At 39.8% G+C, this 25,137-nt stretch overlaps 2 protein-coding genes across 6 annotated transcripts; both read right to left on the reverse strand.

Annotated features, from left to right (window-relative positions):
• Nucleotides 1–1,976: 1,976 nt before the first annotated feature.
• On the reverse strand, nt 1,977–10,716 carry DNAAF4 (dynein axonemal assembly factor 4). Of its 5 annotated transcripts, XM_027466807.3 has the most exons (10): nt 9,600–9,836; nt 9,194–9,341; nt 8,394–8,527; nt 6,863–7,103; nt 5,995–6,140; nt 5,328–5,437; nt 4,831–4,984; nt 3,869–3,974; nt 2,848–2,889; nt 1,977–2,385 (listed from the first exon to the last, which is right to left on the reverse strand). In XM_027466807.3, exons 1-9 carry the CDS (start codon nt 9,720–9,722, stop codon nt 2,879–2,881), a joined length of 1,173 nt encoding a protein of 390 aa, XP_027322608.1. In that variant the 5' UTR covers nt 9,723–9,836; the 3' UTR covers nt 1,977–2,385; nt 2,848–2,878. The 5 variants fall into 5 exon arrangements, with proteins under 5 accessions (XP_027322608.1, XP_071899597.1, XP_021122764.2 ...); XM_072043496.1 differs by lacking the exons at nt 2,848–2,889; nt 9,600–9,836 and adding an exon at nt 10,497–10,716; XM_021267089.4 differs by lacking the exon at nt 2,848–2,889.
• Nucleotides 10,717–12,455: 1,739 nt separating this feature from the next.
• Nucleotides 12,456–25,123, reverse strand: PYGO1 (pygopus family PHD finger 1). Its single transcript, XM_027466810.3, has 3 exons — nt 24,943–25,123; nt 20,352–20,437; nt 12,456–18,545 (listed from the first exon to the last, which is right to left on the reverse strand). The coding sequence occupies exons 1-3, from the start codon at nt 24,989–24,991 to the stop codon at nt 17,424–17,426; spliced, it is 1,257 nt and encodes a 418-aa protein (XP_027322611.1). The 5' UTR covers nt 24,992–25,123; the 3' UTR covers nt 12,456–17,423.
• Between the last annotated feature and the right edge of the window lie 14 nt (nt 25,124–25,137).

The following is a 25,137-nucleotide window of genomic DNA, read 5'->3' on the forward strand; positions in this document are numbered from 1 at the left end:
TGAGAAGGCAGAGATACTGAATGCTTTCTTTGCTTCAGTCTTTTCTTCAAGGACACTCCCCCGGGACTCCTCACCCCTGGCAATAGGACAAAGGGTCTGGGAAATGGAGGGCTCCCCCCTGGTGGACGTGGGAGTGGTTCGGGAGCGTCTGAGTGGGCTCAACGCACACAAATCCATGGGTCCCAATGGGATGCATCTGCGTGTGCTAAGGGAGCTGGCAGATGTGATCACCAAACTGCTCTCTATCATCTTTGAAAGGTCCTGGAGAACGGGTGAGGTGCCTGAAGACTGGAGGATAGCCAATGTCACTCCGGTCTTCAAGAAGGGCAAGAAGGAGGATCTGGGAAACTACAGGCCAGTCAGTCTCACCTTTGTCAATGGAAAGATGTTGGAACAGCTTGTTCTGGATGGCATCTCCAAGCAATTGGAAGAGAAGAAGGTTATGAGGAGTAGTCAGCATGGATTCACCAAGGGGAAGTCATGCTCGACCAATCTCGTTGCCTTCTATGATGGCATCACCAGCTGGGTAGATGGGGGGGAGAGCTGTGGATGGCATCTACCTTGACTTTAGCAAGGCTTTTGATACTGTCTCCCACAACATCCTACTAGCAAAGCTGAGAAAGTGTGGGACAGATGAATGGACAGCAAGGTGGGTTGAGAACTGGCTGACTGGCCGAGCTCAGAGGGTGGTTATTGGTGGCACAGAGTCTGGCTGGAGACCTGTGACTAGCAGTGTTCCCCAGGGGTCAGTGCTGGGTCCGGTCTTGTTCCAACATCTTCATCTATGACCTTGATGAGGGAATAGTGTCTGCCCTCAGCAAGTACACCAATGACACAAAGCTGGGAGGAGTGGCTGACACGCCAGAAGGCTGTGCTGCCATTCATTGAGACCTGGACCAGCTGGAGAGATGGGCAGGAAGAAACCAAATGAGATTTAATAAGAGCAAGCGTAGAGTCCTGCACCTGGGAAGGAACAACCCAAAGTATCAGTACAGGCTGGGGGATGACCTGCTGGAGATGAGCTCTACAGAGAAGGACCTGGGGGTCCTGGTGGACAACAGGTTGACCATGAGCCAGCAGTGTGCCCTTGTGGCCAAGAGGGCCAATGGGATCCTGGCGTGCATTAAAAGGAGTGTGGCCAGCAGGTGATCCTCCAAGGGAGGTGATCCTCCCCCTCTACTCTGCCCTGGTCACGCCTCACCTGGAGTACTGTGTCCAGTTCTGGGCTCTCCAGTACAAGAAAGACAGGGATCTCCTGGAAAGAGTCCAGTGGAGGGCCACAAAGATGATACGGGGCCTGGAGCATCTTCCCTATGAGGAAAGGCTGAGAGACCTGGTTCTGTTCAGCCTGGAGAAGACTGAGAGGGGATGTCCTCAATGTATATAAATATCTGAGGGGTGGAGGACAGAAGGATGTAGCCAACCTCTTCTCAGTGGTTTGTGGGGATGGGACAAGGGGCAATGGCTGCAAGTTAGAGCACAGGAAGTTCTGCACTGACATGCGAAAGAACTTCACAGTGAGGGTGATGGAGCATTGGAACAGGCTGCCCAGGGAGGTTGTGGAGTCTCCTTCTCTGGAGATATTCAAGGCCTGTCTGGATGCCTACCTGGGCAGGCTGCTCTGAGGAACCTTCTTTAGCAGGGGGGTTGGATCCAATGATCTTTCGAGGTCCCTTTCAACCTCTACAGTTCTGTGATTCTGTGACTCTCTTCCTTAGCCCCCCCTGCTTCCTCTCAGTAATTATATGAAAGACAGTAGCCATGTTTTGGCAAGTAGAGCATTACGATCAATCGAGCCACTAAAGTTCCTGCACTGCCCTCCTTTCATCTGCCATAAATGGAGTATCCACCTCCTCCCATTGCAATGCAGTAGGTATCTGTGGAAAGAGAGCACAGCAACTACCCCAAACATTTCCGACTGAGCTCAACACTTCTCTCAAGGCTCTCGGCCAAGCAACTGGAAGAAACACCTGCCATCGAGTACAAAATGTGTTTTATTATTCAGCATAACCAATACATCACAGAAAGCAAAAACATGACAACTCTGTATCAAAAGGATATACAGTATATCTAATTATATTTGTTATAGTACCATACCTGCAAAAAATATTAATTCATGTATCTGATCTTCTATAAATTCTGTCAGTGCTCCAAGTGAAAAAAAATGTCTAGTTAACAACATATGAAAGAGAATGTGAACTAAGACTCCTTCTGATGCCCTCAAAGGCACCTCTCTCAAAAAGTTCCTTTTTAATTTTTTATTTTTTTTATTTTTTTATGAATTTTGCATCGTTCCTTGAATTACGTGTCGAATCTTCTCTGCATCTTTTTCTATAGTTTTATTTTTAGGATCAATCTTGAGAGCTGCTTCATAATCCTGGAGACCTAATATGGACACATTTATAAGAATGTCAGTCATTAACGCAAGAGTGTTTTCCTCTTTAGCAACTAACTGGAAGTAACTGTTCCCAGTCACCTGCGTGAAGTATTGCTCTTGAGTTTTGCTGTTGAGCAAGATAGATCAGAACGACAATAGGATTTACTTTTGTCGGTAAATCAAATTTATATCTTGCTTATATTATTTTAAAAAACATTTTAGTGGAAACATTACTAGTATATATTTTCAGATAACAAAATATGGAAACAGAGCCGCTCATTCATTCATACATGCATATACATATATCAACTATCTGCTTTCTTTCGTGTAAAGACTTTCTGTAGTTTAGGGCTCCTACCCACAGACAGTCTTGCAGTTGTTGAAAACATGCCATTCAGTTAATAAATAGACAAATGAGCACTTCAGTCCAATCTACATCAGAATCAGTCTAAATTAAAAAATAAGCATACCGCATAGAGGAATTACAGAGGAGGGGAGTGTTCAAAAGTATTCTGCAGAAGACAGAAAAACTGAATGACAGAACAAATGTGCATGAAAACAAGAAAAAATGCATTAACTGTGAATAAGATAGCTCAAAAAAAAAACAACGCATAAGCAGAGGAATTAATTAAATAAATTACATAAATCCTCAGTTATCTTTTTTTTTTTTTTAAATAAGGCTTCCAAGTGCAAATAAAATTGAAAGAAAACAATGAAGAGATTCCTGGGCAGAAAAAGATAAGAACTGGGAAAAGCTCTACATTGACATTTTGAATATTCTTTAGTTTTTATTATAATATTTCACTTGTAACTTTGCCTTACAAAGCTAACCTGAGAGGGACACGTAATTCAGGTACTGTCACAAAGATCACACCTACCTGATGAAACGACTTGCTGGTCACACAGATATGTCACTACGCACTTCACGAGCAAATGTTTCAGAAATATTTCAGGTTATTTTAAGTCGGTACATTCTATAGTTGCTAATACTATAAACTCAAAACCAATAAAACATTGCTTCACAAGCAAAAGAACTTGTGCAATCTAGTTACACGAGTTTGCATCCCACATTTGAATGCCTTTTGTTCTCTCTACAATAATACCTTCCATGGCCACCAAGTTACCACAGTCAAGTCAGCCATTATGCACAAAAAGAACGACTACCAGCAGACCAAAGGAAGATACACAACTCACTAAAGCCTTTTCCTCAACGGAGAAGCTAATTTGTATCACTTACATGAGGAATAAAACCAATTTTCCTAAAACATGTGAAAAAAAAGAGTAGAATTGCAATTAGCCAGTAGATTTAAAAAAATAAAATTAAGGTATAAAGGTTCCTAACAAAAGAAAGATTGCATAGGCTTCCTTTAATGTCTTTCCTAAAAAAAATAAAAATAAAAAATAAAGACGTGCAGTCTCGTTTTGCTGAAGAGAATTACTTGCTTGTCAGTATTAATCCATGTGTGTGTGTTCATAAAATCAAAGTCTTACCTTCAGCATATAATTCCAGCTGACAAAAAGCTGTACCACGTCTCACATATGCTTTTACTCGAGCATTCTCATTATCAGGAACAGGTGGTGTCAGCAATTCTAGTGCCTTTACAAATGAAAATAGCAAAAATATTTAGAGGTAGATTTTCCATAATTTTCCATAATTCTGGTTTGTTTCCGTTTACACACATACTCTTTTCACTTACTAAGTAACTATTCAAATGTAATTATATGGCTTGTCAATCTCATTGCTAAGATTCCTATCTGCTGTCTCATAGTTTGGTAAATATACAGTGTCATTGCCATGGCTAAAAACTCATACATACTATGCTAAGTGTTTATTCAAACAATGTATTTTATTTTCATAAATGATATCGCCTATTATGCTACAAACAAACAAACAAATCACATGTTGCAACACCAGTTACTCTGAAAAAAGGGGAGGAGGTGGCTTCAAGTCTCAAGACTTATTAGTTCAAAAGATAGTAGCTCTGGAATAACTTTCTCCAAATTTTGTCAGCTATCATTTGAGGTCACTCCCCTCTCATTGCACAAGAGAAAAAAAAAAAAAAAGAGAGAGATGCTAATAGAGGTGACCCAGCCCTCCTTTAAAAATATCTATTTTGTTTTTAAAGTGTCTCCGTCCTCACTATCATCACCCTTTCTTTCTTCCCACCAAGCGAAGAACAACACAACATAATACAATGGGTATTTGTGTATATTCTGCACCTTTCCTGCTCAAAATTGTCTTTTTTTTTTTTTTTTTCCAAGTGCAGGTATTCCTTTAACATTTTACCAGTACAGAAACATGTGCTGATCAATCAGCATCATAATATCAATTCTGAATTTAAAAATTTTGAATTGCACTAATAGTTACTTACAGATCTGCTTGAAACAGAAGCATCAGAGTAATAATCACAATCATGTGTAAGAAAACAGTCTGAGAACTTATATATTTATACCTTAGAGGAATCTTCAATGGCTTTGTGTAAATTCCTCAGTTTAAGATGGCAAGCAGCACGATTCAGATACAGTAGTGGAAGCTTATTGTTTAGCCGGACTGCAAGGTTATATGCATTCACAGCTGCAAGATAGTTTCCTGTTGCAAACATTTTGCTAAGTATAAAACAAGTGAAATGTAATTTAATTAAGGTGATGCATCATGAAATAAATACCTACTTATTGTTAACCACAATTTTTTTTTAAATAGAAATTTTAGCAGCTTGGTCAGTCGTAACTTCTGAGAACAACATAGGTGAAGTTCAGTCAAACTTAATGCTCAGAATACAGCATATCAACACACAACTTTGCAAAAATAGACACTGCCTAAAAGCAATGAAGATCAATAAAAGGTGAATGAACTCTTCTATGCATTCACATGACTGCTTTTTGAAGTGATGTATGTGATTGTGATTGCTTATTTAATTTTAAATAGACCTTCAAATGGAACCTAACTTACTTTCCTTTGTCCTTTAACCAGTCTGGATTCTTCTCCTCTTCTTTTAAGTCTTTCAGCTCAGACAAATCAGCATTTATTATTCTTCGAGCTTCTGCTTGTTTATGTAGCCACTTTTAATATACAATGAACAAGTATTATTTTTGAAGTAAAATTTAAGTTTTGCTTTTGTTTATTCACTCAGTCCTATCAAAAGAGTACTATTTGTCACGTATTTTGGACAGAGAGAAATAGTTAATAATGTAAGACAGAAAGATTTTCCTATTTTCCCCAAATATTGCTATGTGATAAGTAAGGTTACTACATTACTAATACATATTCAATAAAGCTCTTTTAGACACTCTGTAAGCTTCTGTGTTTCTTTTTAAGAAGACAGAACTTAACATACATTAAGTATAAAGAAATTTCAAATCTTGTACTACATGGAATTCAATTAATATTGCAAATTTAAAAACAAAAAATAAATTAAACTTTATTTACCACAATCACATGTTTGGCGAAAATATATATCTTTAATATATATTTTATTTAAATTAAGATTTAAATAAGACAGTATTCTTTGGCCATTGAGAATACTGTACAGGTAACATTTTTGACAACTTCCAGAATAAACAGTAATAATTAACCGTCTTGGAACATAACAGAAGCACCAAAAGAGAACAATCTCTACCTCCTCCTCTTCTGCTACACGAGATTCTCGTAGGGCTGTAGGAAAAACTCGTGACGTGAAGTTGATTTTAATCGTACCAGAAGATCGAGGAGCTGGTAGTTGCTCTTCCTTTAAGTTTTCTGAAAACATACTACAGGAACCACGACCTACAAAGAGAATTCGGGTACTGGAAATGAAAAATGAAGCAAAAGTGATTTTTTCCTGTTTTTCTACCAAATTCCTAATTTATTAATTCTGCATGTTAGCAATAAATCTCTAATAATAGCATAGCAAAAGTTTGGACTTGTTCTTTTGAAGAAAAGTTTCAAACAATGTTTATCCTTGCTGTATATCATACAATCTGTTATTGACTACACTGTCATGAATGAACGTACATTCTGCTTACACCACCATCTCTGTCACTTACATGACTCTCTGTTGGGGCAAGTGAAGTGCAATACAAACAAAACAAGAATGAACAATTTTCTCTTGATCTACTTCACTATTGTCTCTCTGTAAGGCTAAGGCATGGGACAGAGTGAAAGCAGACTGCCTACTTCTATGAAAACTAGTAGTTGGATACCTTAGTGGTAACATGAACTCCACTCTCAGAAACTTTGCAACACACTATTAGAAAGACTTCCTGTTCTACTTTCCTAAAGCCTACTGCAAAACTTGCCTGCTTATTTCCAAGGACTTAAATGAGAGCTAAGAACTCACATGGTATTGCTCAACAAATCACAAGAAAATAAAGACACAAAAATAACTGAAAAATAAAATAATTAACTCAGTACAGTGAACACAAAGATAAATGATGAACTAAAAACATCCAGGAATAACGTTACATCCACACATTGAAGAATGATAAAACACATCCCAATAATACAACCTTTTGTAGGTTTGAGTCTGGTCTTCAAAGTTTCTTCACTAGGAATGCTAGTTTTGTTAATTTTTTCCTTTTTCTTCTCCTTTAGTTGCTCTACTTCTTCATGTAGTTGCCCTTCTTTTTGTACCTTCTTTTGATTCTCAACATTTTTCAGCTGATCTTTCCATAACTCCAACTCCTTAGTGACTTTCTGCCGCTCCTGTTCTTTCAGCTCTTCAATTCTTTTTCTTTCTGCTTCTTCTAGCTGTTTGAAATATAAAACTGAGATATGTAGCATCCAATAATAAGAGAACTGAGTAAAAGATACCGTTATTTTCCCAGTTTCATTTCCTAAGCGCATCTTCACCATTAGTATGATCCCAAAAGCAGAGTTATGAAAGACCCTTAAAAATAGTTAGGAAAGATTTCTAATTAGCTTTTAAAAGAAGTCACAAGTTTTAACTATTTCACTACCACTGTGTAGGTGTATGGTCCCAAAACAGTCAAAAATAATGTCTTATTTATATTTTGAAGAATACAATCCACAAATAAACCTTTGGTAGGTTTTCCTGTTATCTCCAGAGTTCATTTTGGTTCACCACACAAAAGCATGCTGTTCACATACCCTCTTTATTATGAAAAAATAATTTTATTTTTTAAATCTACTTGGACTGTTTTATTATACTTGATGATAAAGCTCTTCCTGCCTCTGCTTCAATAATGATAATGATTACTTTATTAAGAGAGGTAGGAAGTGCCTTCTGATGAGGCCCTAATTACCAGCAATTCTAGAAGATGACACTTCACTGTTCATTAACCAAACTTTTACTTCAATATCCTAGCTATATTTCAACTGCGGAACATATAGAAATGTGAACATATACCTTCATTTTAATGCATTATTTCTTCTGTCTACTTCTCTTTGTAATTATTACATACAGGGAATAGATATAGCCTTTCAGCTGAGAAAGTTATTAATTGCAGATTATTTTTTGTTGAAATTACATATGCAATCTTAGAAGTTCATTGCATACCTTTAAAAGTTCATTTAAACACAAATGAAGTTACCAGAGTTTTTATATAAATTTAAGGAAGAAAGTGCCTTAAAATACACACAAAATGCAGAACAACAAAAATACCACATACAAAAAATAACAGCAGTGAACACCTGATATAGAACAACAATGAATAAATAAGTTTTTATATATCCACGTTTTTGTAAGCAACAAATGACCAAACACTTGTGCTGTTGCAGAGGTTACAGAAGATTAATATTTTGCTACATTATTATTGTCTCCTTTCAACTGATGAAAATCTGAATTCCTCACCAATATTTTTCATGATTAATATTAATGTAAAATGACAACTTCTTATATTTTTTCTATATCATTTTTATATGTGTGAGCAGATATGTTTAAGTGCAAATTAAAAGATCCTCTACTGCTGTAATAAAAATTAGTACTTCTTACATTTTTAAGGTACGCTTATAGCAGCTGCCAGATTCATTGGGAATTAATTATGTTTACATGTATGATAGAGATTTTTCCAAATTTACCTTCATTGTGGCCTCCAAGGCATATTTTTTATGTTCTTGTTTTGTAACTTTTTTTGCTTCTGTCTCCTCTTTTGCCTTTTCATGGGCTTTTAGAACAGCATTCTCTCTCAGATATTGCAGTTTCTCCTTACTAGCTTAAAACAAACAAGAATATTTCAGAAATATAGGCCCAAAGTTTTACTGTTAGATACCACATTCATAAAAACAGAAATCCTCTTTCCACTTTATCTAAGAAAATGTAACTTCTCAAAACCCACAAAGCACACTTTATCAAGTCCATCTCTTAAAAAGAAAATCTAAGATTCGTTTAAACACTCAATGTAAGTTTTATTTGAAACTTTGTTTTGTGCTCACTATAACGTTCTCACGTTCCTTCTTAAAAAAAAAATAAAGTAGAAGAGAACAGACAATGAGCAATACAATTTAATTTAGCTTGAATTGTAAAGTAAGAGCGCTTTTTTTTTTTTTCTCCAAAACTGCCTTTTCTAGTAGTTTCTCTCTTTTCAGTACTTCAGCACTTCAACTCCACCAGTTAATTTTGAAGGTCAGCGTGAAACTGGTAAAACCACAAAGAGCACCTGCAATTTCCTATGAAGCAGCTAGAGGTAATTCAGAATAATTATAACATCCCCAACTGACACCGTAGTTTTCAGTGCCAGATCAGAGTTCATAGGCTTTCTGAAAATTACTGATACACACAAAAAGCCGTGAAGGTAAAGGTAATATTTTTCTAGACCAAATAATATATCTGGAAGAGCAGCAAAGCTAGTATTCTGGCCCCTTATTTTTCACAAGCTTACCATTCTCTAGAGTTAGGGATTCCCACATGCCCACTTCCTTTTTATACAAAGTGAAGAAAACAATTCCATTTCCAATCTTCGCTGTGCTGTTTGTGTCATCAATAGGAGCGTATAAGATGGCTTCAAATAAAAAGGGAGGAACGCTTACCTACAGAAACATAATTAACGAGCATGTACTAATACTTCAATTTGTAATGAATTACCATACAGCCAAAATACTCGGTGCAAGCACACAGCAAACCTCAGGAAACACATGTTACTGACAAGGCTGATTTGCTGAGTGTGCCATACCAAGATTTTAGCTCCTATTAGAGCAAATAAGAGATGGAAACAGTTTGTTCTCCAGTAGACCTCCACTTTGTGATTATGTGGCTAGCATGAACACCTGCGTCCAGGGAAGCCCCACCTTGAGGTAGCGCTCGGTGCAGAAGATGTTGGCGGCGGTGACCCGCACGCCGGGCACGGGCAGCGAGAGGAAGACGGCGGAGCCGCTCTGCCGCCAGCTGTGCCCCCGCAGCCACACCGGCATGGCGCCCACAGCGCCCGCAGCGCCCGTTGCTAGGGAGGAGCGGGAGGAGGGGGAGGAGGCGCAGCGCTGCCGGGGCTCTGAGGGAGCGCTTCCGCCTCTCCCTCACCGCCCGCGGGGGCTGCAGGTGCCCGCCCCGCAGCCTCAGCCAATGGCACGCCGGGGGGAGCGGGGCGGGGCGCGGCGCACGCTGGGAGTTGTGGTCCCCGGGGCCAGCAGCGCTCCCGGCACCCCCTCCATGCCCCCTGCCCGCGGGGGCCGTGAGGCACCAAGTTCAAAGCAGGCGCGCTTGGTAAGGCTGCTGACGTGTCACAGCGAAGATTCAGTTCTCATATTTTATTAGCCGTATTCCAAAGGAGCGAGCAAATGGTAGCAGTTAGGATTAAGAACTAACTGTAGTTCATCATTACAACATACAGATACATATCAAAGGTTTAAAGACTCTTTCCGAGGAAGAAAGCCACAATAACCAATATGATCTATCTGATCTGACCAATATGGACAGTCTCCAGCTCCTTTCACCCAGACCAGTATCATCCGGATCTGGCTTCAGACCTGGTATCGTCAACAGGAATCAGAATCAAATTCCACAGTCCCAGAGTATTCAAAAGTATCCGAGCAGAAAGGTTTAATCGGAAGTCAAAATACTTTGGGAATTTTTTGGCACATGTAACTTTCAAAAAAACCAAACTTCACTCACTGTTTTAAAATTATGGTATTGAAAGAGCAACATTGGATAGAACGATGATAATGTAACAGCAATTCCAAGTCCCCTACCGCTCCAGAACGCAGCTGTGGCGATCCCCAACACATTCATCAGTTTTGTAGAGTCCACTCACGGATACGTCTTACATTTGTGGAGTGCTGGCCTTCTGCTTTGGTCATCCACGTGTTGTTTTTAGTTTAATCACAGAGAATATACTGAAATGAAGCAGCTTATTATTTATTCCTGCCAGCAGTAAGACATTACGTATACACAATTTACAATATAGGCCACAGGTACATTTACCAGTATTTGATCTTCTTAAATTACACAAAATAGCTTCAGTACATTAAAAAAAAAAAAAAAAAAAAAAAATCTCCAATCCCCCTTACCCACGTTGTATTGATATGCATCTACAAAACCAGCACCTGTGTCAGAGACGTTCCACATTGCTAGCTTGCTTGGACAAATGACTGAGCTCTTGCTGTGACACTTGCAAAATAAACTAGAAGAGAGGTCCGCTCAGGATCTTTCTTCTGCTGTTACTGCATTGTCAGTCAAAAGTGCAAGAAGCTTTGTAGTAAGAGAAAGGAAGAGATTAAATGTTACCTGGAAAACTTTAAATTCCTATTTCCTGTGCTCTGAAGGATGCAGACTTCTATTCCCATCAAATCTTACTAATATTGCTCTGGAGCTTCTAGTTCCTAATATATTCATATCTTCCAGGAGGTTATTTTATTCTTAATGGCTTTGGAGGCTTAAAAAAGTATCTTTGTAGTACTTTGCATTTCTTTACCTAATTTATTTAATAATCCCCCCTCCCCCCAAAATTCTTCCCCATTTTATTAATTGGAATAAATAATTATTTGCATAGTATCTTCCAAAAAAATAAATAAATAAATATCAAATCTATTTAGGCAAATGATGCCTAAGACTTCCTTCAAGAAATAACAGGATTCATGGTGCAAGACCTTTTCTAATCTGCTTTGAAGTTAATTCAGATTAATGCCTCTAGAGAACAGCAGACTTCTCTAACAGAGGCAGAAGCTGCCTTTTTTGATCTTACAGTTTCTTGCAGGATTATGCCCAATCCAAATGCGTTCTCACAGGCAAAACATTTAAAGAGTTAACTTACACATTACATCATCTTCATAAATCGGAAGGCAATTTCCCCAGACACACACACACACAAAAAATCTTTATTTTAAAAGAAACCGAAACCAGACAACAGAAAGCACACAGTTACATACAGTGCTGGACAAAAATCTACCATACGCATTTTCCAAGAACACTTGATTCAGATTTTTATAATTGTTCTTCTAAATGGGTCAAGTACCACATCATTATTAAAAAAATAATGTCAACAACCTTAATTAGTTCATATTTTGCACTGCTTGGATGGCAGTAGATAGGTAACTTGCTTTTTTTTTTTTTTTAAACTCGTTTTTTGAAAAAAAAAATTCTCTCTGAAAGGAAAATATGGACAAAAAAGTCCAAGTCAGAAGGCCCTAAAGAACACAGCATCTGCTCTAGAGGCCATATACAAAGGCTTGGAGGATACACTGTCTTTCCAGTAAAAATCCCTCAATTACTACACATTTCAGAAAAAAAAAAAAAAAAAAAAAAAAAAAGAACAAATATATTAAGACTTTGCCCTCCTCAAGTTACATGGAAATTCAGATTTAGACCATCCTTTAGCAGATGATGAGTCTCCAGGTACAAAGGCCTCTCATGCCTCCAACCCTGACCTGTCTTCAATACAACAATTCCTGAAATACAGTGAGCATACCTCTGAGGAAAAAGGTGGGGCTGGATCAAAAATTATTCTGAGATACACAGTTTGATCATTAAAAGGATAATTCATCCTGTACAGTAAACAATACAAAAACAGGTGTTCCATATGGTCTTGGTGTAAGTTCCCTGGTTCAGAAATGGCTAAGGGCAACATTGAATACTTTAAGCTATAGGCAGCACCTCTAAGGAGCTGAACACCATTCCGAATTTATTATCTCAGAAGTGATGACACACAACACTAGGGCACTAAAGAGACCCTTTATTTCCATATAAAGCAACAAGAAATCAGAGGCATTCCATACAAAGAAGTGAATGTGCATAACTCAGTACGTAGTGTAGGACAGTTATATTGCCTTGAAAGTTCTGCTAAGTACACTTAATTTTCCAATTTTAAGGAAGAGTCTATTCTAATATAGAAAGCTTCAGACAAAACTTAAGTCATTGCAGAATAACTTCGAAGTACATCCAGTTCTACATCTTCCTGCATATATCTAATCACATCCAATAGATTAAAAAAAATAAATCATGTTTTGTAATCCAAGTAAAGAGCGTCAGAACAGGATTTTCACACCCATGAGCTTACTACCTACATGTTCACCCATTTGTCAGTGGATACCGTCAAGGAATTCATGCTAATAGTTACAGCAACAGGAGGACAACGCACGTAAGTGCAGCATGTTGTGAAACGTCGCCTGTTTTAATTATCATGAACTGCTACCATCTATCATACCTCATTCTATGCAAGATACCAGGCCAGCTACCAATCCATAAACAATAATGTATCACATACTTCATAGAGTAGCTTAAAACACATCATGATATGAAATAATTTGTATTACATAGTAATTTAATCCCTCGCCACAGGGTTAATGTTGGACAAAGTCTGGAAACTTTTTTCCAATTTGAATTACATACATTAACTTTGCCACACACCACAGCACTAATGCATGTATTACTTTAGACATGCTCTAATTTAAAATTGAAACAAAAAAGTTGTTGCAAAAATACATGTCACCAATGTGGAACACATTCAAGATTGTATAAAAGTACTGAACTGATATTCCCAAAACAGGTATATTTAAGCAGTACATAAGGAAAGGTTAGTTTTAATATGAAACAGTCGTTTAAGTCACATACAACATGATAAGAAGCATGACTTCCTCTTTTAATAATGTTACACCAATACTTTTACTGGCAGGCAATGTTTATATATAAAATGAAAGGGACATATTTAATGCAGATGCGTTATTGTATTAAGTTGGAATAAAGACAAATGTTGAAGAGGTGCTACATTTGAACACCGTTGATTTTGTAAAAATCTCAAACCATAAAAAGCATTTCGCTTATAAACAGAGGCCCAGAACTGCAAAAGCTCTGAAATATTCTTGACTTCGTGCATGCAGTTCCACTGACTTCATCACATACTTGAAGCTAAGTCTGAAAAATGCACTTACAAAATTGGTTCTTAGACAAAAAATAAATAAAAAAGTCTCAAAGTATATTCATTTTTGAGGAGCCCCCAGCATTATATTTTTGTTTTAAACAGAGAAAAACCTTATCACTTTTGTCTCCTTCATCTGAAGATTTCAAATAATAATTACGCCTCTAAACACCCTTCAGAAATAAGCATCAGTCCAGTCCTCCGATAGAAGAAACCAAGGCACAAACTGCCAACCTGTTTGTCTCAAGTTTTCAAAGCAATCAGTGAACCAGCCAGAAACCAGATTCGTGATACCTGCTCTATAGCCTATACACACCCTAACAGCAATGAAGTACTTCAAAGAGAACATTTTTTTTTTTTTCTTGTTTAAAACTGATCTATGGCAAAAACTAAGTATTAAGGGCAATTTAGGCCAATTTACACCTAGTTATTTCAGCCTAGGGAAAAAAAAAAGAAGAAAAAAAACATTTCCAGCAGTATAGACTGCATTTCTGAACGTGATAAGGTATTTAAAAAGGACTCAGACCTTCCCCACAAAATGTTAAGGTTTGTAAGACTTACAAAATCTTTGCGATATTTTGGTGTGCAGCACCAGTAGTCTAAATCACTAATAATGAAAGAATCACATGATAGTTCAATACAAATTGTTTCATGTAGAGTATTACAAAAAACCTCACCTATTCTAACCAGCCCTCCCCCCCTTCTATAACTAATTTCTAATCCTAACCAGCTGACATTTTCCTAGTACTTTACTAATAAAACATGATTTTTGTTTTCCCTGTGCATACTTAAACTACTACTAGTCAATACATGCAGAGAAAAACAAAGTATAACTCTCTAGGTAAAAAGTCCAGGTATGCCAAGAGCATATCAATAGGGTAAATATATTGGCCAGATGACTTTGAGATCCTAATCAGTCCTGTCTCTGTGATCAGTATGATAAAAAGTTCGATTTTGTTGCTTATTATTTTTTTTTGTTTTTGAATTGTCATTTGCTAATGCCTTGAATTTGCAGTTTAATCCACACAGAAAATTCAGTGGGTTACAAGCCCAACATGGTACCATTTTAGAGAAAATGAAATAATCTGTTACAGTAAGTTTCACAGATATATGATTTAAAGGATCATAAAATTATATTCCAGTAGAAGTTTAGAATTTAAATACAGTGTTCTTACAATGTCTTGCTAACTTATATACAAAATACTTGCCTAACTTGAAACAGGATTGAAGGAAGAGATTTCAAGAATTACATGGCTATTTTAAGTACCTCTGCTCCTAAATGTTAAAATATTAACTGGGCATCTGAGAATAACTGCCCCAAACATCTCACAGTTGGAAGGGCATTGTGAACTGCCTACTTGGATAACAATATCATCACAGGAGCTTCTATTGAACTTTCAGTCACTGAGCAAAGTTTTCATTTCATTTACATTGCTCTAAGTCTGAGCTAGCTCCACAAACTTCACAGTATGAACTGGTGCAGAAATTTGATTTGTTCCTCTAGGAAACAATTTATCTGAACAAAGTTTGGTTTAATTCCTACTTTGGCTACCAAAAGTAAATTCAAACAGTCAGTCAGTCATTAGGAAATCTACTGAAGATGACAACTCTTGTAACACAGGTTGTTTTTCTGTTGTTGTTTTTATTTGCTTGTTTGGTTGGTTTTACCATCACACCTCTAACAACACAAGACGAAGTTTAGTCTCTGTACTAAATAAAATAAACAGTGCTGAAAACAGGAGCTCTGGATCTGCCTTACACTTTCTTTACATCACAGTACAAGAAATCCTCAAGATATGAACTGTCATTTACACTTTGAACATGAGAGGCAATTGATGAGAGGCATTACAGAAAAGGAGAGCAACGCTACACTTCTCCAGTAAAAAGGTATAAAAATATTTTCAGTATTAAAATAAAAGGACAGTTGTGCACATCTGTGGAGTATCTTCCCAGGACAGTACTGCAGCAGAGCCCATTTAAAAATCAACACAATGGTGAAGTAGCAGACAGGCCTTACTTTTCAGTCATTTGCATAACTTACCATAAAACGAGACTTTAAATATAGCTGCTTATATTCTACATAGGCTCCTACACCACACATATCCTACACCATTCATCACCACAGATCTGAACACCTTCTGTTACATTAAGGAAACTGATCAGTACCTGTAATGTTTGGCTTATGATCTAGTTTTCAAACAATCACCAGTTAAGTTCCCAGCACAGTGGTGAGTATTACAAACAGACTGTTGTTACAGTACCACCTTTTATTAAGTTAAAATAACATTTTTCTCTATAGAAACACTGATTTTCAATTGCATATGCAACTTTAGCACCCTGCTAAGGCCCAAGTGTTCAAGGCTAGATGTTTCCCCACATTAAAAAAAAAAAAAAAAAGAAAAAAAAAAGGAAAAGGAGTGGGGGTATTTCCGAAATCAAGAATAAGATCAAATTATCCATATAAAAAGAGAATTCTTACAATCAAACGTGAAGCTCTAGTGCCATTCATACTTATCAGTAGGATCTCAAGTTTAGAAAAAATGCTAAATTTCTGCTTGCTAGCTCCTGATGTGAGCTAAACTCACCTGACGTGAGAGTTGTATTTGTCTTCATCCTAGATTCTCTGTCCCCATGAAGCTGTGAGACTGGCTGAGGCAGTGGTGGCAATTCAGTGTTATGACTTTGCTGGTGAAATTGTCTTGTAGTTCAGAGTCTGTGCTAAGCACACTCCATTGCCTCACATCCTTCTTCTTGCCAAGTGGACTGTGTAAGCTCAGGGTGACCGAGCAGGCTCTGAAAGCCCTAGGAGATGAGCAGAACTTACCCTGTGTAAATTCCTTCTCAATCTTCAGGCAGCACTGAGTCAGGAGACTAGAACTACCAATAAGACAGGATGAACAAGAGGCGCACAACTGCACAGGGACTATATCCTAATATATGTGCTTAAGATAAATTAATTAAGGTTACGTATGCAACCCTAGTTTTGGTATTCTCTAGATTTAAAGCACTGGACTTTGTAAACTCGATCTAACTTGTTCCAATGTAATCATAGTTTGTAACTATCTCCAATACTGCAAGACCTAATAAGAGTCCTCAGCAAGCAAGTATTTGCTGAGAAGAGATCATTGCTTTTTGAAGAAAATACCACGTTGTAAGACTTTGTGGGTTTCACTGTGTTACTAAGCATGAAATCATTGATTTTAGAATCATGTTAGTGCTCTACTGCAAAAATAAGAAAAAGCACATATGAAATCCCCTGTATTTATTCTAAAATTAAAAACTTTTAGCACTGCACATTCCTCCATGCCATCTCCACTATAACCAAAGAAAAGATAGCAAGAATATCAGTAATGGACATTCACCAAAAAATAAACAAAATGCAATGAGTACTTGCACACATCGTACCATTAAAACCAAGTATCACATGCTAGTGTTTGGTAACATGTTAATACTAGCAAATGAGAGGCTCTTCATACAGGCACATTTTTGCCTTCAATAAAGTTGTCAATGCACATTCTACTTCTGATCAGTTGTCAGTTACGTTTTACAATTTAATCAGAAACAAGAAGTATTCCACCCTGTAAAATATTTGCACACATAAAACTAAGAGTACAAAAGCTGAGATGGAATTTTATGAACGAAAACAGATTGGGGGAAAAAAAAGATGATAGCAATCAAACACAACCGATTGTCTGCAGAAAGTGAAGTACCCAATTTGCAACCAAATCTTCGGAGCAAGTATTTCAACCACGACCAATTTACGTTGTTAGCCATCCGTATTCAGCGCGGGTGGTCCTGCAGTCTCTCTTGTGCGCATTAGCTGGACGTCTTTGTCAGCCATACATGTATCACAGCCCCACACTGCTGATGCTTCTGCTGTAAGAAGGCCATACGCTGACTCAGTCATGCCTGTACAGATTCGATGAAACCATTTTTGACAAGAGGCTTCACACAGGATGGCATCCTGGTCATCGTTAACTTCATGTGTACAGATTCCACATGGATAGACAGGCTCAGAGGACGAGTGACCATGACGACTGGGATGAAGGGGAGTTTTGCTGCTCTTTTCAGAATTGCATCCTTCAGTGGTACCTCGAGGCTGGCGGGACTTACTCTGTGTCCCATTTGAATGGCCAGCGTTGGTGTTATCAGCGCTATTGGAATGGCTATTATCCTGATTTACCACATTGTTTCGTGTGACATTTTTTAAGTCACTGTTACCTTGACTCACAATGTCCTCTGTCCTGTGATGATGCTGATGAGCAGCAGTGTTCTGGCTGGATGCTTTGCTTGCACCTTGATTAAAGTCTTGCTTTTGTGCTGATGATTTTGCCTGGTTGTAAGTGTTTGGTGGAGGAACAAAAGAATGGTTCGATTCTAGCTGAGAATTTGGGAAATTTGGATTGTTTCCAGGACCAAAGTTAGATGGCACATCAGGGTGAGGTATCTGTCCAGAATGGCCAAAGTTCTCACCAGGATTTGGTCTGAAATGCTGACCAGGCATACTGACATTTTGATTTATCTGACCGCTGCTATACGGTGGTTGATTCCCAAAACCTGGGTTATCGTGTGGGCCAAAGCTGAAAGAGTGGGGTCGGCTAAAACCCATTCCCACAGGGTTTTGAGGAAGGGGGTGTGGTTGGTTTCTGAGGGAGTAAGAACCACCATATGGCGAGGACACTCTGGGCAGCATGTGAGGTGGCATTCTGAAAGTGTTATAGCCTCCAAAGCCAGGATAACCGGGATTACTAAAATACGGATTTCCTGAAGGAAGTGGTTTATAAGACACAGAATTATAGTTGTCATCAAATGGATTTGCAGCTACAAGGTGGTCAGAGCTTGGATTCGGCGGTGGAGCATATTCAGATGGAGGTGGAAATGATGATCCCTAAAAATATTTTAAATACAACATTTAAATTAGTTTTACTATGTCCCTGCAAGGGAGACCAACCACAAGGTCCCGGATTAGCAGCACTACTGCTAAAAGAACAGTTCAGCTGTTGTGTACAGCTCACCCGCTATACCCTGCCAGGCTAGCTGAAATTTCAGTGGGGGAGAGGAGAGAAGATTTAGGGCTCCAAATGACAAAGTGGTTTAAAGTAATCTCAGTGTTGTTTCAGGAACTGTGCAGTTGCACAACCATGTTTCTGAAAACACTACTTAATGCGTGACTTCCCCCCCCCCCCCCCCTTTCACCTTCTACTTAAGAAAAGCAACAGTACAGAAAGACATGTTGCATTTAAACACATGCACAACTTGTTCTAAGTGCTGAAGAACAGATTTAGAGTATTTTCTTAGTTTCATTTTGGGTACAGTTTACTGAATACTCATCTTTTAAGACACCCCACTTTTAGGAGAGTATACAAACCTAAAATACCAATGTTGCTATAATCCTAAAAAAAGAATAAATAAAACAACTGTAGAGAACACAGAATATAGAAAATTCCTATACACAGACTCCTATGTATCAGTGGAGTCCCTTAAGAGCATCCAGTGATTGTGGTCTGTCTGAAGTATTGTCAGTAAGTAAAAAATACAAGGATTCCTGCTACAAAGCAAAATCAAGCATCTAATAGAGCCCAGGGGCTGCTCAAATGTCATCGAATATTGAATTTCATTCTAGACCAGCCTGTGAGAACACCTAGCTAGTTCACCCTCAACTCAACTCTTTGTGCTAGCTGCTTTCAGAAAGCACAGCCTCATACTCATAAACTAAGACTGAACATATCTTTCCCCACTCCAAATTTCTGCTGTCCATCAAGTTTTGAGCCTGGTAAGAAAAAAGAAGAAACTAATCTGCCCCCCTTCTGCAGTTATTGCCACTCCAGAACACAAGAAAAAACTCCAACAGTAGAGAGATCTGAAACCCTGAAATTAACTGGCTATTTCTCAGAGCAGGTTCAGCCATGGCTGCTTGAAAAGAAAACAGGAATTAAGAAAAACAAAACCCCATCTCAACGGATTCTGGATAGGCCAAACAAGAAGTGATTGTTTGACCTGTATAAATACAATTACTCTCATTGGACAGTAAAAATGTAACAGATACTCTCACTCCACGCTGAATAAACACACAAAGAAAAATTCTGCACTACAGATATCTAATTGCTTTAGATGTTTTGTATTCAGGCCTCCTTTTCTGGAAACAGAAACTATATAGAAATGCCAGTTTGCAAGGATTCACTGAAAAGGAGCCAAACCTGCCTGATAACTTTTGCTTGAAAACCACTTGGGGAATATGCCAAGAGTTTGGTCAAAGCATTAACAAACTGCACTGATACACTGGCCCACAAACCTACATATATAGGAATAAGAGGAAGAAGAAAATTAGTCTCATCACAACTACTCGTGCAGTGCAGATTCTACCAATGGCTACAAAGTCATTAAGAGAAAGCCTGTCTCAGAATCAAAGTACATATGGCAAAATACAAGTCGTTGCAGTCTCACTGCGCTCCTTCCTTTGTAGGACTTCAGTAACCTGCAGAGACCTGAAGTACCTTCAGTGAGAGTAACCAGGATGATCAAGTTCCGTGAAGGTAGCAAAGGAATGAAGATTTCTGCTTCACAGTACAGCTAGAATATTTTGTATGTGAACGCTATTTGTGGGAATAGACTGATATTCTGAACAGAGCAAGACAGTCGTTCCAGCAAACAACATCTGAGTATTAACAAATCAAAAGAATCGAAGGGAATTTACCTGTGTATTTGCTTTGCGCTTTTTCTTATCAGGGCTTCCGAGTTGTACTCCTGGTCCTCCTAACCCATCCAATCCACTGTCACCACCTACAAAATTTCAATCAGGGCAATTCTGCATTAGTTTTCTTAGACATATGCCTCTGCCTGCCATAGCAAGAGATATCTGTCACAAATCATGAACTTGCATTAATTCTGGTGCCCTACATTGTAAATCCTCAGGAAGCAAATACCTGGAGGTAAAAGTTAGCATACCTCGCACACAGCTACCTGACTCTATTATTACTCGAATATCCCATTCATGCTCCTTACAGTTTGAATAAAGCTTTCCATTTATTTTACATTTATCAGTCCCTTGGTTCTTCATATCTCTGCTTCACCAGTCAGAAGTATTTGTTTGCATAAAGCATAAAACTTCAAGAACTGCTTAAAGCCATGCTAATATTCACATCCTATTTAACTTACACACGGCATTTATCAAACTCACTGTATCGCCACACAACAGTACCTAACAATATGCCATGAAGGAAAAAGCAAACAGCAGTAGATGTGTGAATGAAAGCCACTGGAAACGTGCCATATTGTTTAGACAGATCTCCAGTTTATCAGATTTTAATTTCTCTAAATGCAAGACTTAATCAAAAAGACACCTGCCAAAAACGAGAGAGGCTCTAGGTAAAACTGCCTTATTCTGCAGAAATCTCATAGTATAATTGAGCACGGCTGCTCTGGCACAAATAGAAGTAAAGACTGTTCATGTCATTGATCACCTGATCCCACTCCGAGCAATACAAAGAGATATCTGTACTCACCTGGCACTCATCTCTGCCTCAAGAGTGGGACAAGCTCTCAAAGCTGTATAAATTATGGCTTTCATTTTTAAAACTCTACTGTAGACAAAAAAGAAAAGATTCTAGCAGATTCCTTATTACCCCAGTAGGTTTGCCTTCCTGGGGTTCAATGGATCTGCCAGCATTTGGGAACGCAAAGGTGACCACGAGCCGAAGTATAGAAATTGCTTTCAGGTGACACAAAAACAACACATTTTAATATTTTTACATTAAGAAGCTCTATGCTGCTTCATTTTTTCCCAGACTCATTAAGATAGTAGCTTGTTTACTTAAATAAAAATAAAATAAAAAGATAACAACAGCATGGAACAGTAAGACCGGGGCAATCCAGGATGAAAAAATTGCTGTTATTTGTTTAAAACTCAAATTCAGAATACAAGTCAAACTTAATCAAGATGCAGCCATATAGCTGAACACATGGGTTTGTCTTCATCACCAAAGGCAACCTGAAGATAACTGCGAATTATGAATAGCATTATGCAAAGCAGCATAATGTGTGACATTACACCAGCCCCGCATTAGGCAAGTATTCCCGGCAGACAGCTACATCAGCTTTAGGACTGTGCAGTAACATAACACAAAATCTCCCACATAGGAAAGAATTAGATCTACTGTACACAAACAAAAATATCCAGTAGTTATTTCAATACTTCTAGTCAAAGGAGGCCTGTAACCATCCTCTGCAATAACTTTTCACATGGAGCACTTCCTTTCTTTTTCTCCTACACCCTGCCTTCCCTCCACCCCCAGCACTTTTTTTGACCTAAGAGGTTTCAGGAAACTGCCAGTCCTACCTCAAATAAAAACCGAATCCTGCTTGGGCTCTAATAAGTTCTTTTTGGCTTTGGCTGTGACTGCAGAAATTTCATCTCATTTTTTCATATACGTAATTCCCAAAACATTTCATCATTCATATGGTATGAAATTGGGTATCCCAAACCTACACCTATCATTACTGGCAAATTTTAAGTCTGAATTTCGGAGACTAGGGCATGAAGTCATGATCATGTTCCCAAAATACACTCGTGCTTGAGCAGAACACATGCTGGTACAACCAATCATCAGAACAACTGGGGATTACTCTGGAAAAAAAAAAAAAATCCTTACTGCCTTGGTTTAGAATATAAAATCCTACATACACTTGGCAAGCTATGAAGCACTGCAACCGCATTACTTGTGGAGACTAAATGATCACAGCATAAAGTTTATATAAAGTTGACAAATGTCCTTGAAATTCCAATCCTGTAAGTCATCTTCTTGATAAACTACTTGCTCAAAACTGTCTCTGCATTTCCCATCAGCTTCTTCTTCTCCTGCATTCTTACACGCTTAGCATACATTTCAGTGGGAGACTGTACTGTGGCCACCCTTCCTCCTAACTGCGTAAGATACACTCCTGTTCATGGTCCCACATTCTCAATATATGAACAGCGTTAACTGCTGATAGCAAAATGTTACAAACATCCGGGTATCTTTTAACTAACTTCAACAAGTAGCAGCACAGCAATTACTAGAGTCTACAATCAAGTAGATAACTGTGGACCATACAAGAGTGCGGCTTTGTTTTAGAGAAGCTACAACTTTATAAAACTGCATACAAGTTCCCTCTCTGGGACCTCATTTTTCAACAACTTACGCATATAAGCCTTAGAATTCTAATAAGAGAAATTGGTGAGTAAGCTCCACCAATTTCCACGGGGGTTACTCACATGGGTAAAGCCAGTCATTTGCCTAGGTTTGCAGGACTGAGTCCTACGGATGGAAGCGTACAAAACTTTTGCATTTTCAGTTCTCGCTGTGTGAGGCCAATGATTTAATTGAGCCCCACATCTTTACATTTTCCCTGTGGATTTCATAATGATTTAATTTATCCATGAAAGGAAACTGAATGTTAGTCCTAGCATACCTCCAAAAAAAGAGTGAATAAGGGCCATTTTCATGCAGCCAAAATAAACTTTGCTGAAAGTCACTTCTGGTACCTGCCGCACAGGCTTTTCATTAAAACGCGTACTGAACATTTTGGACATTGTGATATTTGCACTAAGGGTGAAAAAAAATTATTTCACCTTCTGAGACTAATTTTGCAGGAAAAATTACAATCCTTTTGACTGGGACACCACATACGTGGATGGATTTAGAGAGATAAATGCATATCTGATAACTATTTCCCCATTACGTTATAGATGAAATGTATTTCAGCACATATTCAGCAACATATCTGCATTTGAGCAGCGCAGAAGTAGTAAATCCCACATTCCCATTGACTTCACACACAAGACAGACGCTTTCAATGTTAATCAGGAGAACCGCAACTTGCAGTTTTGTCTGCACCTTCAGAGATTATGATTTTTATGTATAATTTATGCCATACTTAACATACTGCAAATACACTATGGAGTAGTTCCATGGTCACTGACAAGCCTCTGCCTAGCTTTTCACAGGATAGATGCCACAGTCTTCAAACAGCGCTCGAACTAAGAAGGTTTTCCCAAGTATTAGAAATGACTGAATATAGCTTCCGTTATGGACAGAAAACTGAAAAGAGTCAAATTTCATCCAGATTTGGTGAGCCTATTCTGTGGCCCTGATCCCGTGAACAGTTGTGATACTAAGCAGTAATCGCGTGGAGCTCAGCGGGTAACTCCGGCACATGAAACTGTTCAGGCTTAAATATTTGCAGAATCAGGGCTTGAGAGCGGAGCCTAATGAATCCCAGTCCCCTTTGTAACACTGCTGCATATTTTCAATCTCCCATTCTCAAGGTTGCAACCCAGCTGTTACTACAGCGGTTTCAGAGAAGCGACCTGTAAATCGGCGACAACGTGGGGAGCAGAATCCCACCTTTCCCCACTTACTCACCCGCATAAAGCCTAAAACGCCAGGAACAATAGAATTCCGGGGGCAACGCAGGAGGGGAAGAAAAGAGAAGCAAGAAATGCCATCCAGAATCATTTTGCCACGCTTTTCCCCCAACTCCGCGACTCCACCACCTCCCGTGATTTCGCTGCGAGCTGCATTCCTGCTTTTAAGGGCTCCCAGGATACAGGCGCCGCTCCGCCAGGAGATGTGCCGCTGCCCTGAAGTCAGTCGCGCAGCCCAACTCGGAGGGGATATCGCGGAGGGGATATCGCGGAGGGGATATCGCGTTTCCACCCTTCTCCTTGCGCATTTCAAAGAAACGCGTCCTCCAAACCTCGCCGCGAGCCGCACAGCGGGACTGCTAACGGAGGCAGAGCCCGGAGGGGGCTCGCTCCGCTCCCCAGCCAGCTGAAAACAAAACCCCGGCTACCACCGACCGCGCCGCCAAGGTCGGGGCAGGGGAGCGGAGACCCGAGGGCGATTCACGGGCTCCGCAGCGGCTCTCGCCCGGACGTGTGGCCCCGCCGCCGCCTCCCCTCGCGGCCCGGGGACGCGGGCTGCATACTAATGGGCAGCGGCACCGCACCGCCCGCCCGCCTCCTGCCGCGGGGCAGCGCGGCGCTGCTCGGGGCTGCCGGCGCCTCGCCAGGCCCGGAGGCTGCGGGAGCCCGCGGGGCAGGGCCGGGCCCCGCCGGGCAAACTTAGCGCGGCTCCCGCCCGGCCCCGGCCTCAGCCCCGGCCCCGGCCCCGGCGCCGTGAGGGAGCCGCGGGCGGCGCGGCGCGGCCCGGGGCTGGGGGCCGGGCGGTCGGGGCCGGGGCCGGGGCGCGCATCCCGGTCCCCCCCCCCGACGGGAGTTAGGCCCCGCTGGGCGCCCCCCGCCGTACCTCGGGATCTCTTCAGCGCGATGGGGTCCTTCTCCTGTTCCGCTGACATTACAGACAGCGGCGCATGGCTCCCAGGCGGCAGGAATCGGGGCTCTTTGATGCTGCCTCCGCCGCCGCCGGCCCGCACCCCGCCCCCTCCGCCTCCGCCTCCTCCGCCGCCGCCGCCGCCGCCCCCGCCCGGCGCTGCCGTAACCG

Source organism: Anas platyrhynchos, chromosome 11, assembly GCF_047663525.1.
Source record: "Anas platyrhynchos isolate ZD024472 breed Pekin duck chromosome 11, IASCAAS_PekinDuck_T2T, whole genome shotgun sequence".
In the NCBI taxonomy this organism is placed as follows: Eukaryota; Metazoa; Chordata; class Aves; order Anseriformes; family Anatidae; genus Anas; species Anas platyrhynchos.

What these genes read in the sequence shown, in the direction of transcription:
- DNAAF4 (XM_021267089.4), bottom strand. Translation starts at nt 9,722, where the DNA reads ATGCCGGTGTGGCTGCGGGGGCACAGCTGGCGGCAGAGCGGCTCCGCC. An exon ending in CCTTGGAGGCCACAATGAAG is followed by an intron (nt 7,104 to 8,393) that starts GTAAATTTGGAA and finishes TATTTCAAACAG; the next exon opens with CTAGAAGAAGCAGAAAGAAA. An exon ending in CCATTGAAGATTCCTCTAAG is followed by an intron (nt 3,975 to 4,830) that starts GTATAAATATAT and finishes TCATTTGTAAAG; the next exon opens with GCACTAGAATTGCTGACACC.
- PYGO1 (XM_027466810.3), bottom strand. Translation starts at nt 24,991, where the DNA reads ATGTCAGCGGAACAGGAGAAGGACCCCATCGCGCTGAAGAGATCCCGA. An exon ending in CGCGCTGAAGAGATCCCGAG is followed by an intron (nt 20,438 to 24,942) that starts GTACGGCGGGGG and finishes GAAATTTTGTAG; the next exon opens with GTGGTGACAGTGGATTGGAT. An exon ending in AGCGCAAAGCAAATACACAG is followed by an intron (nt 18,546 to 20,351) that starts GTAAATTCCCTT and finishes AAATATTTTTAG; the next exon opens with GGATCATCATTTCCACCTCC.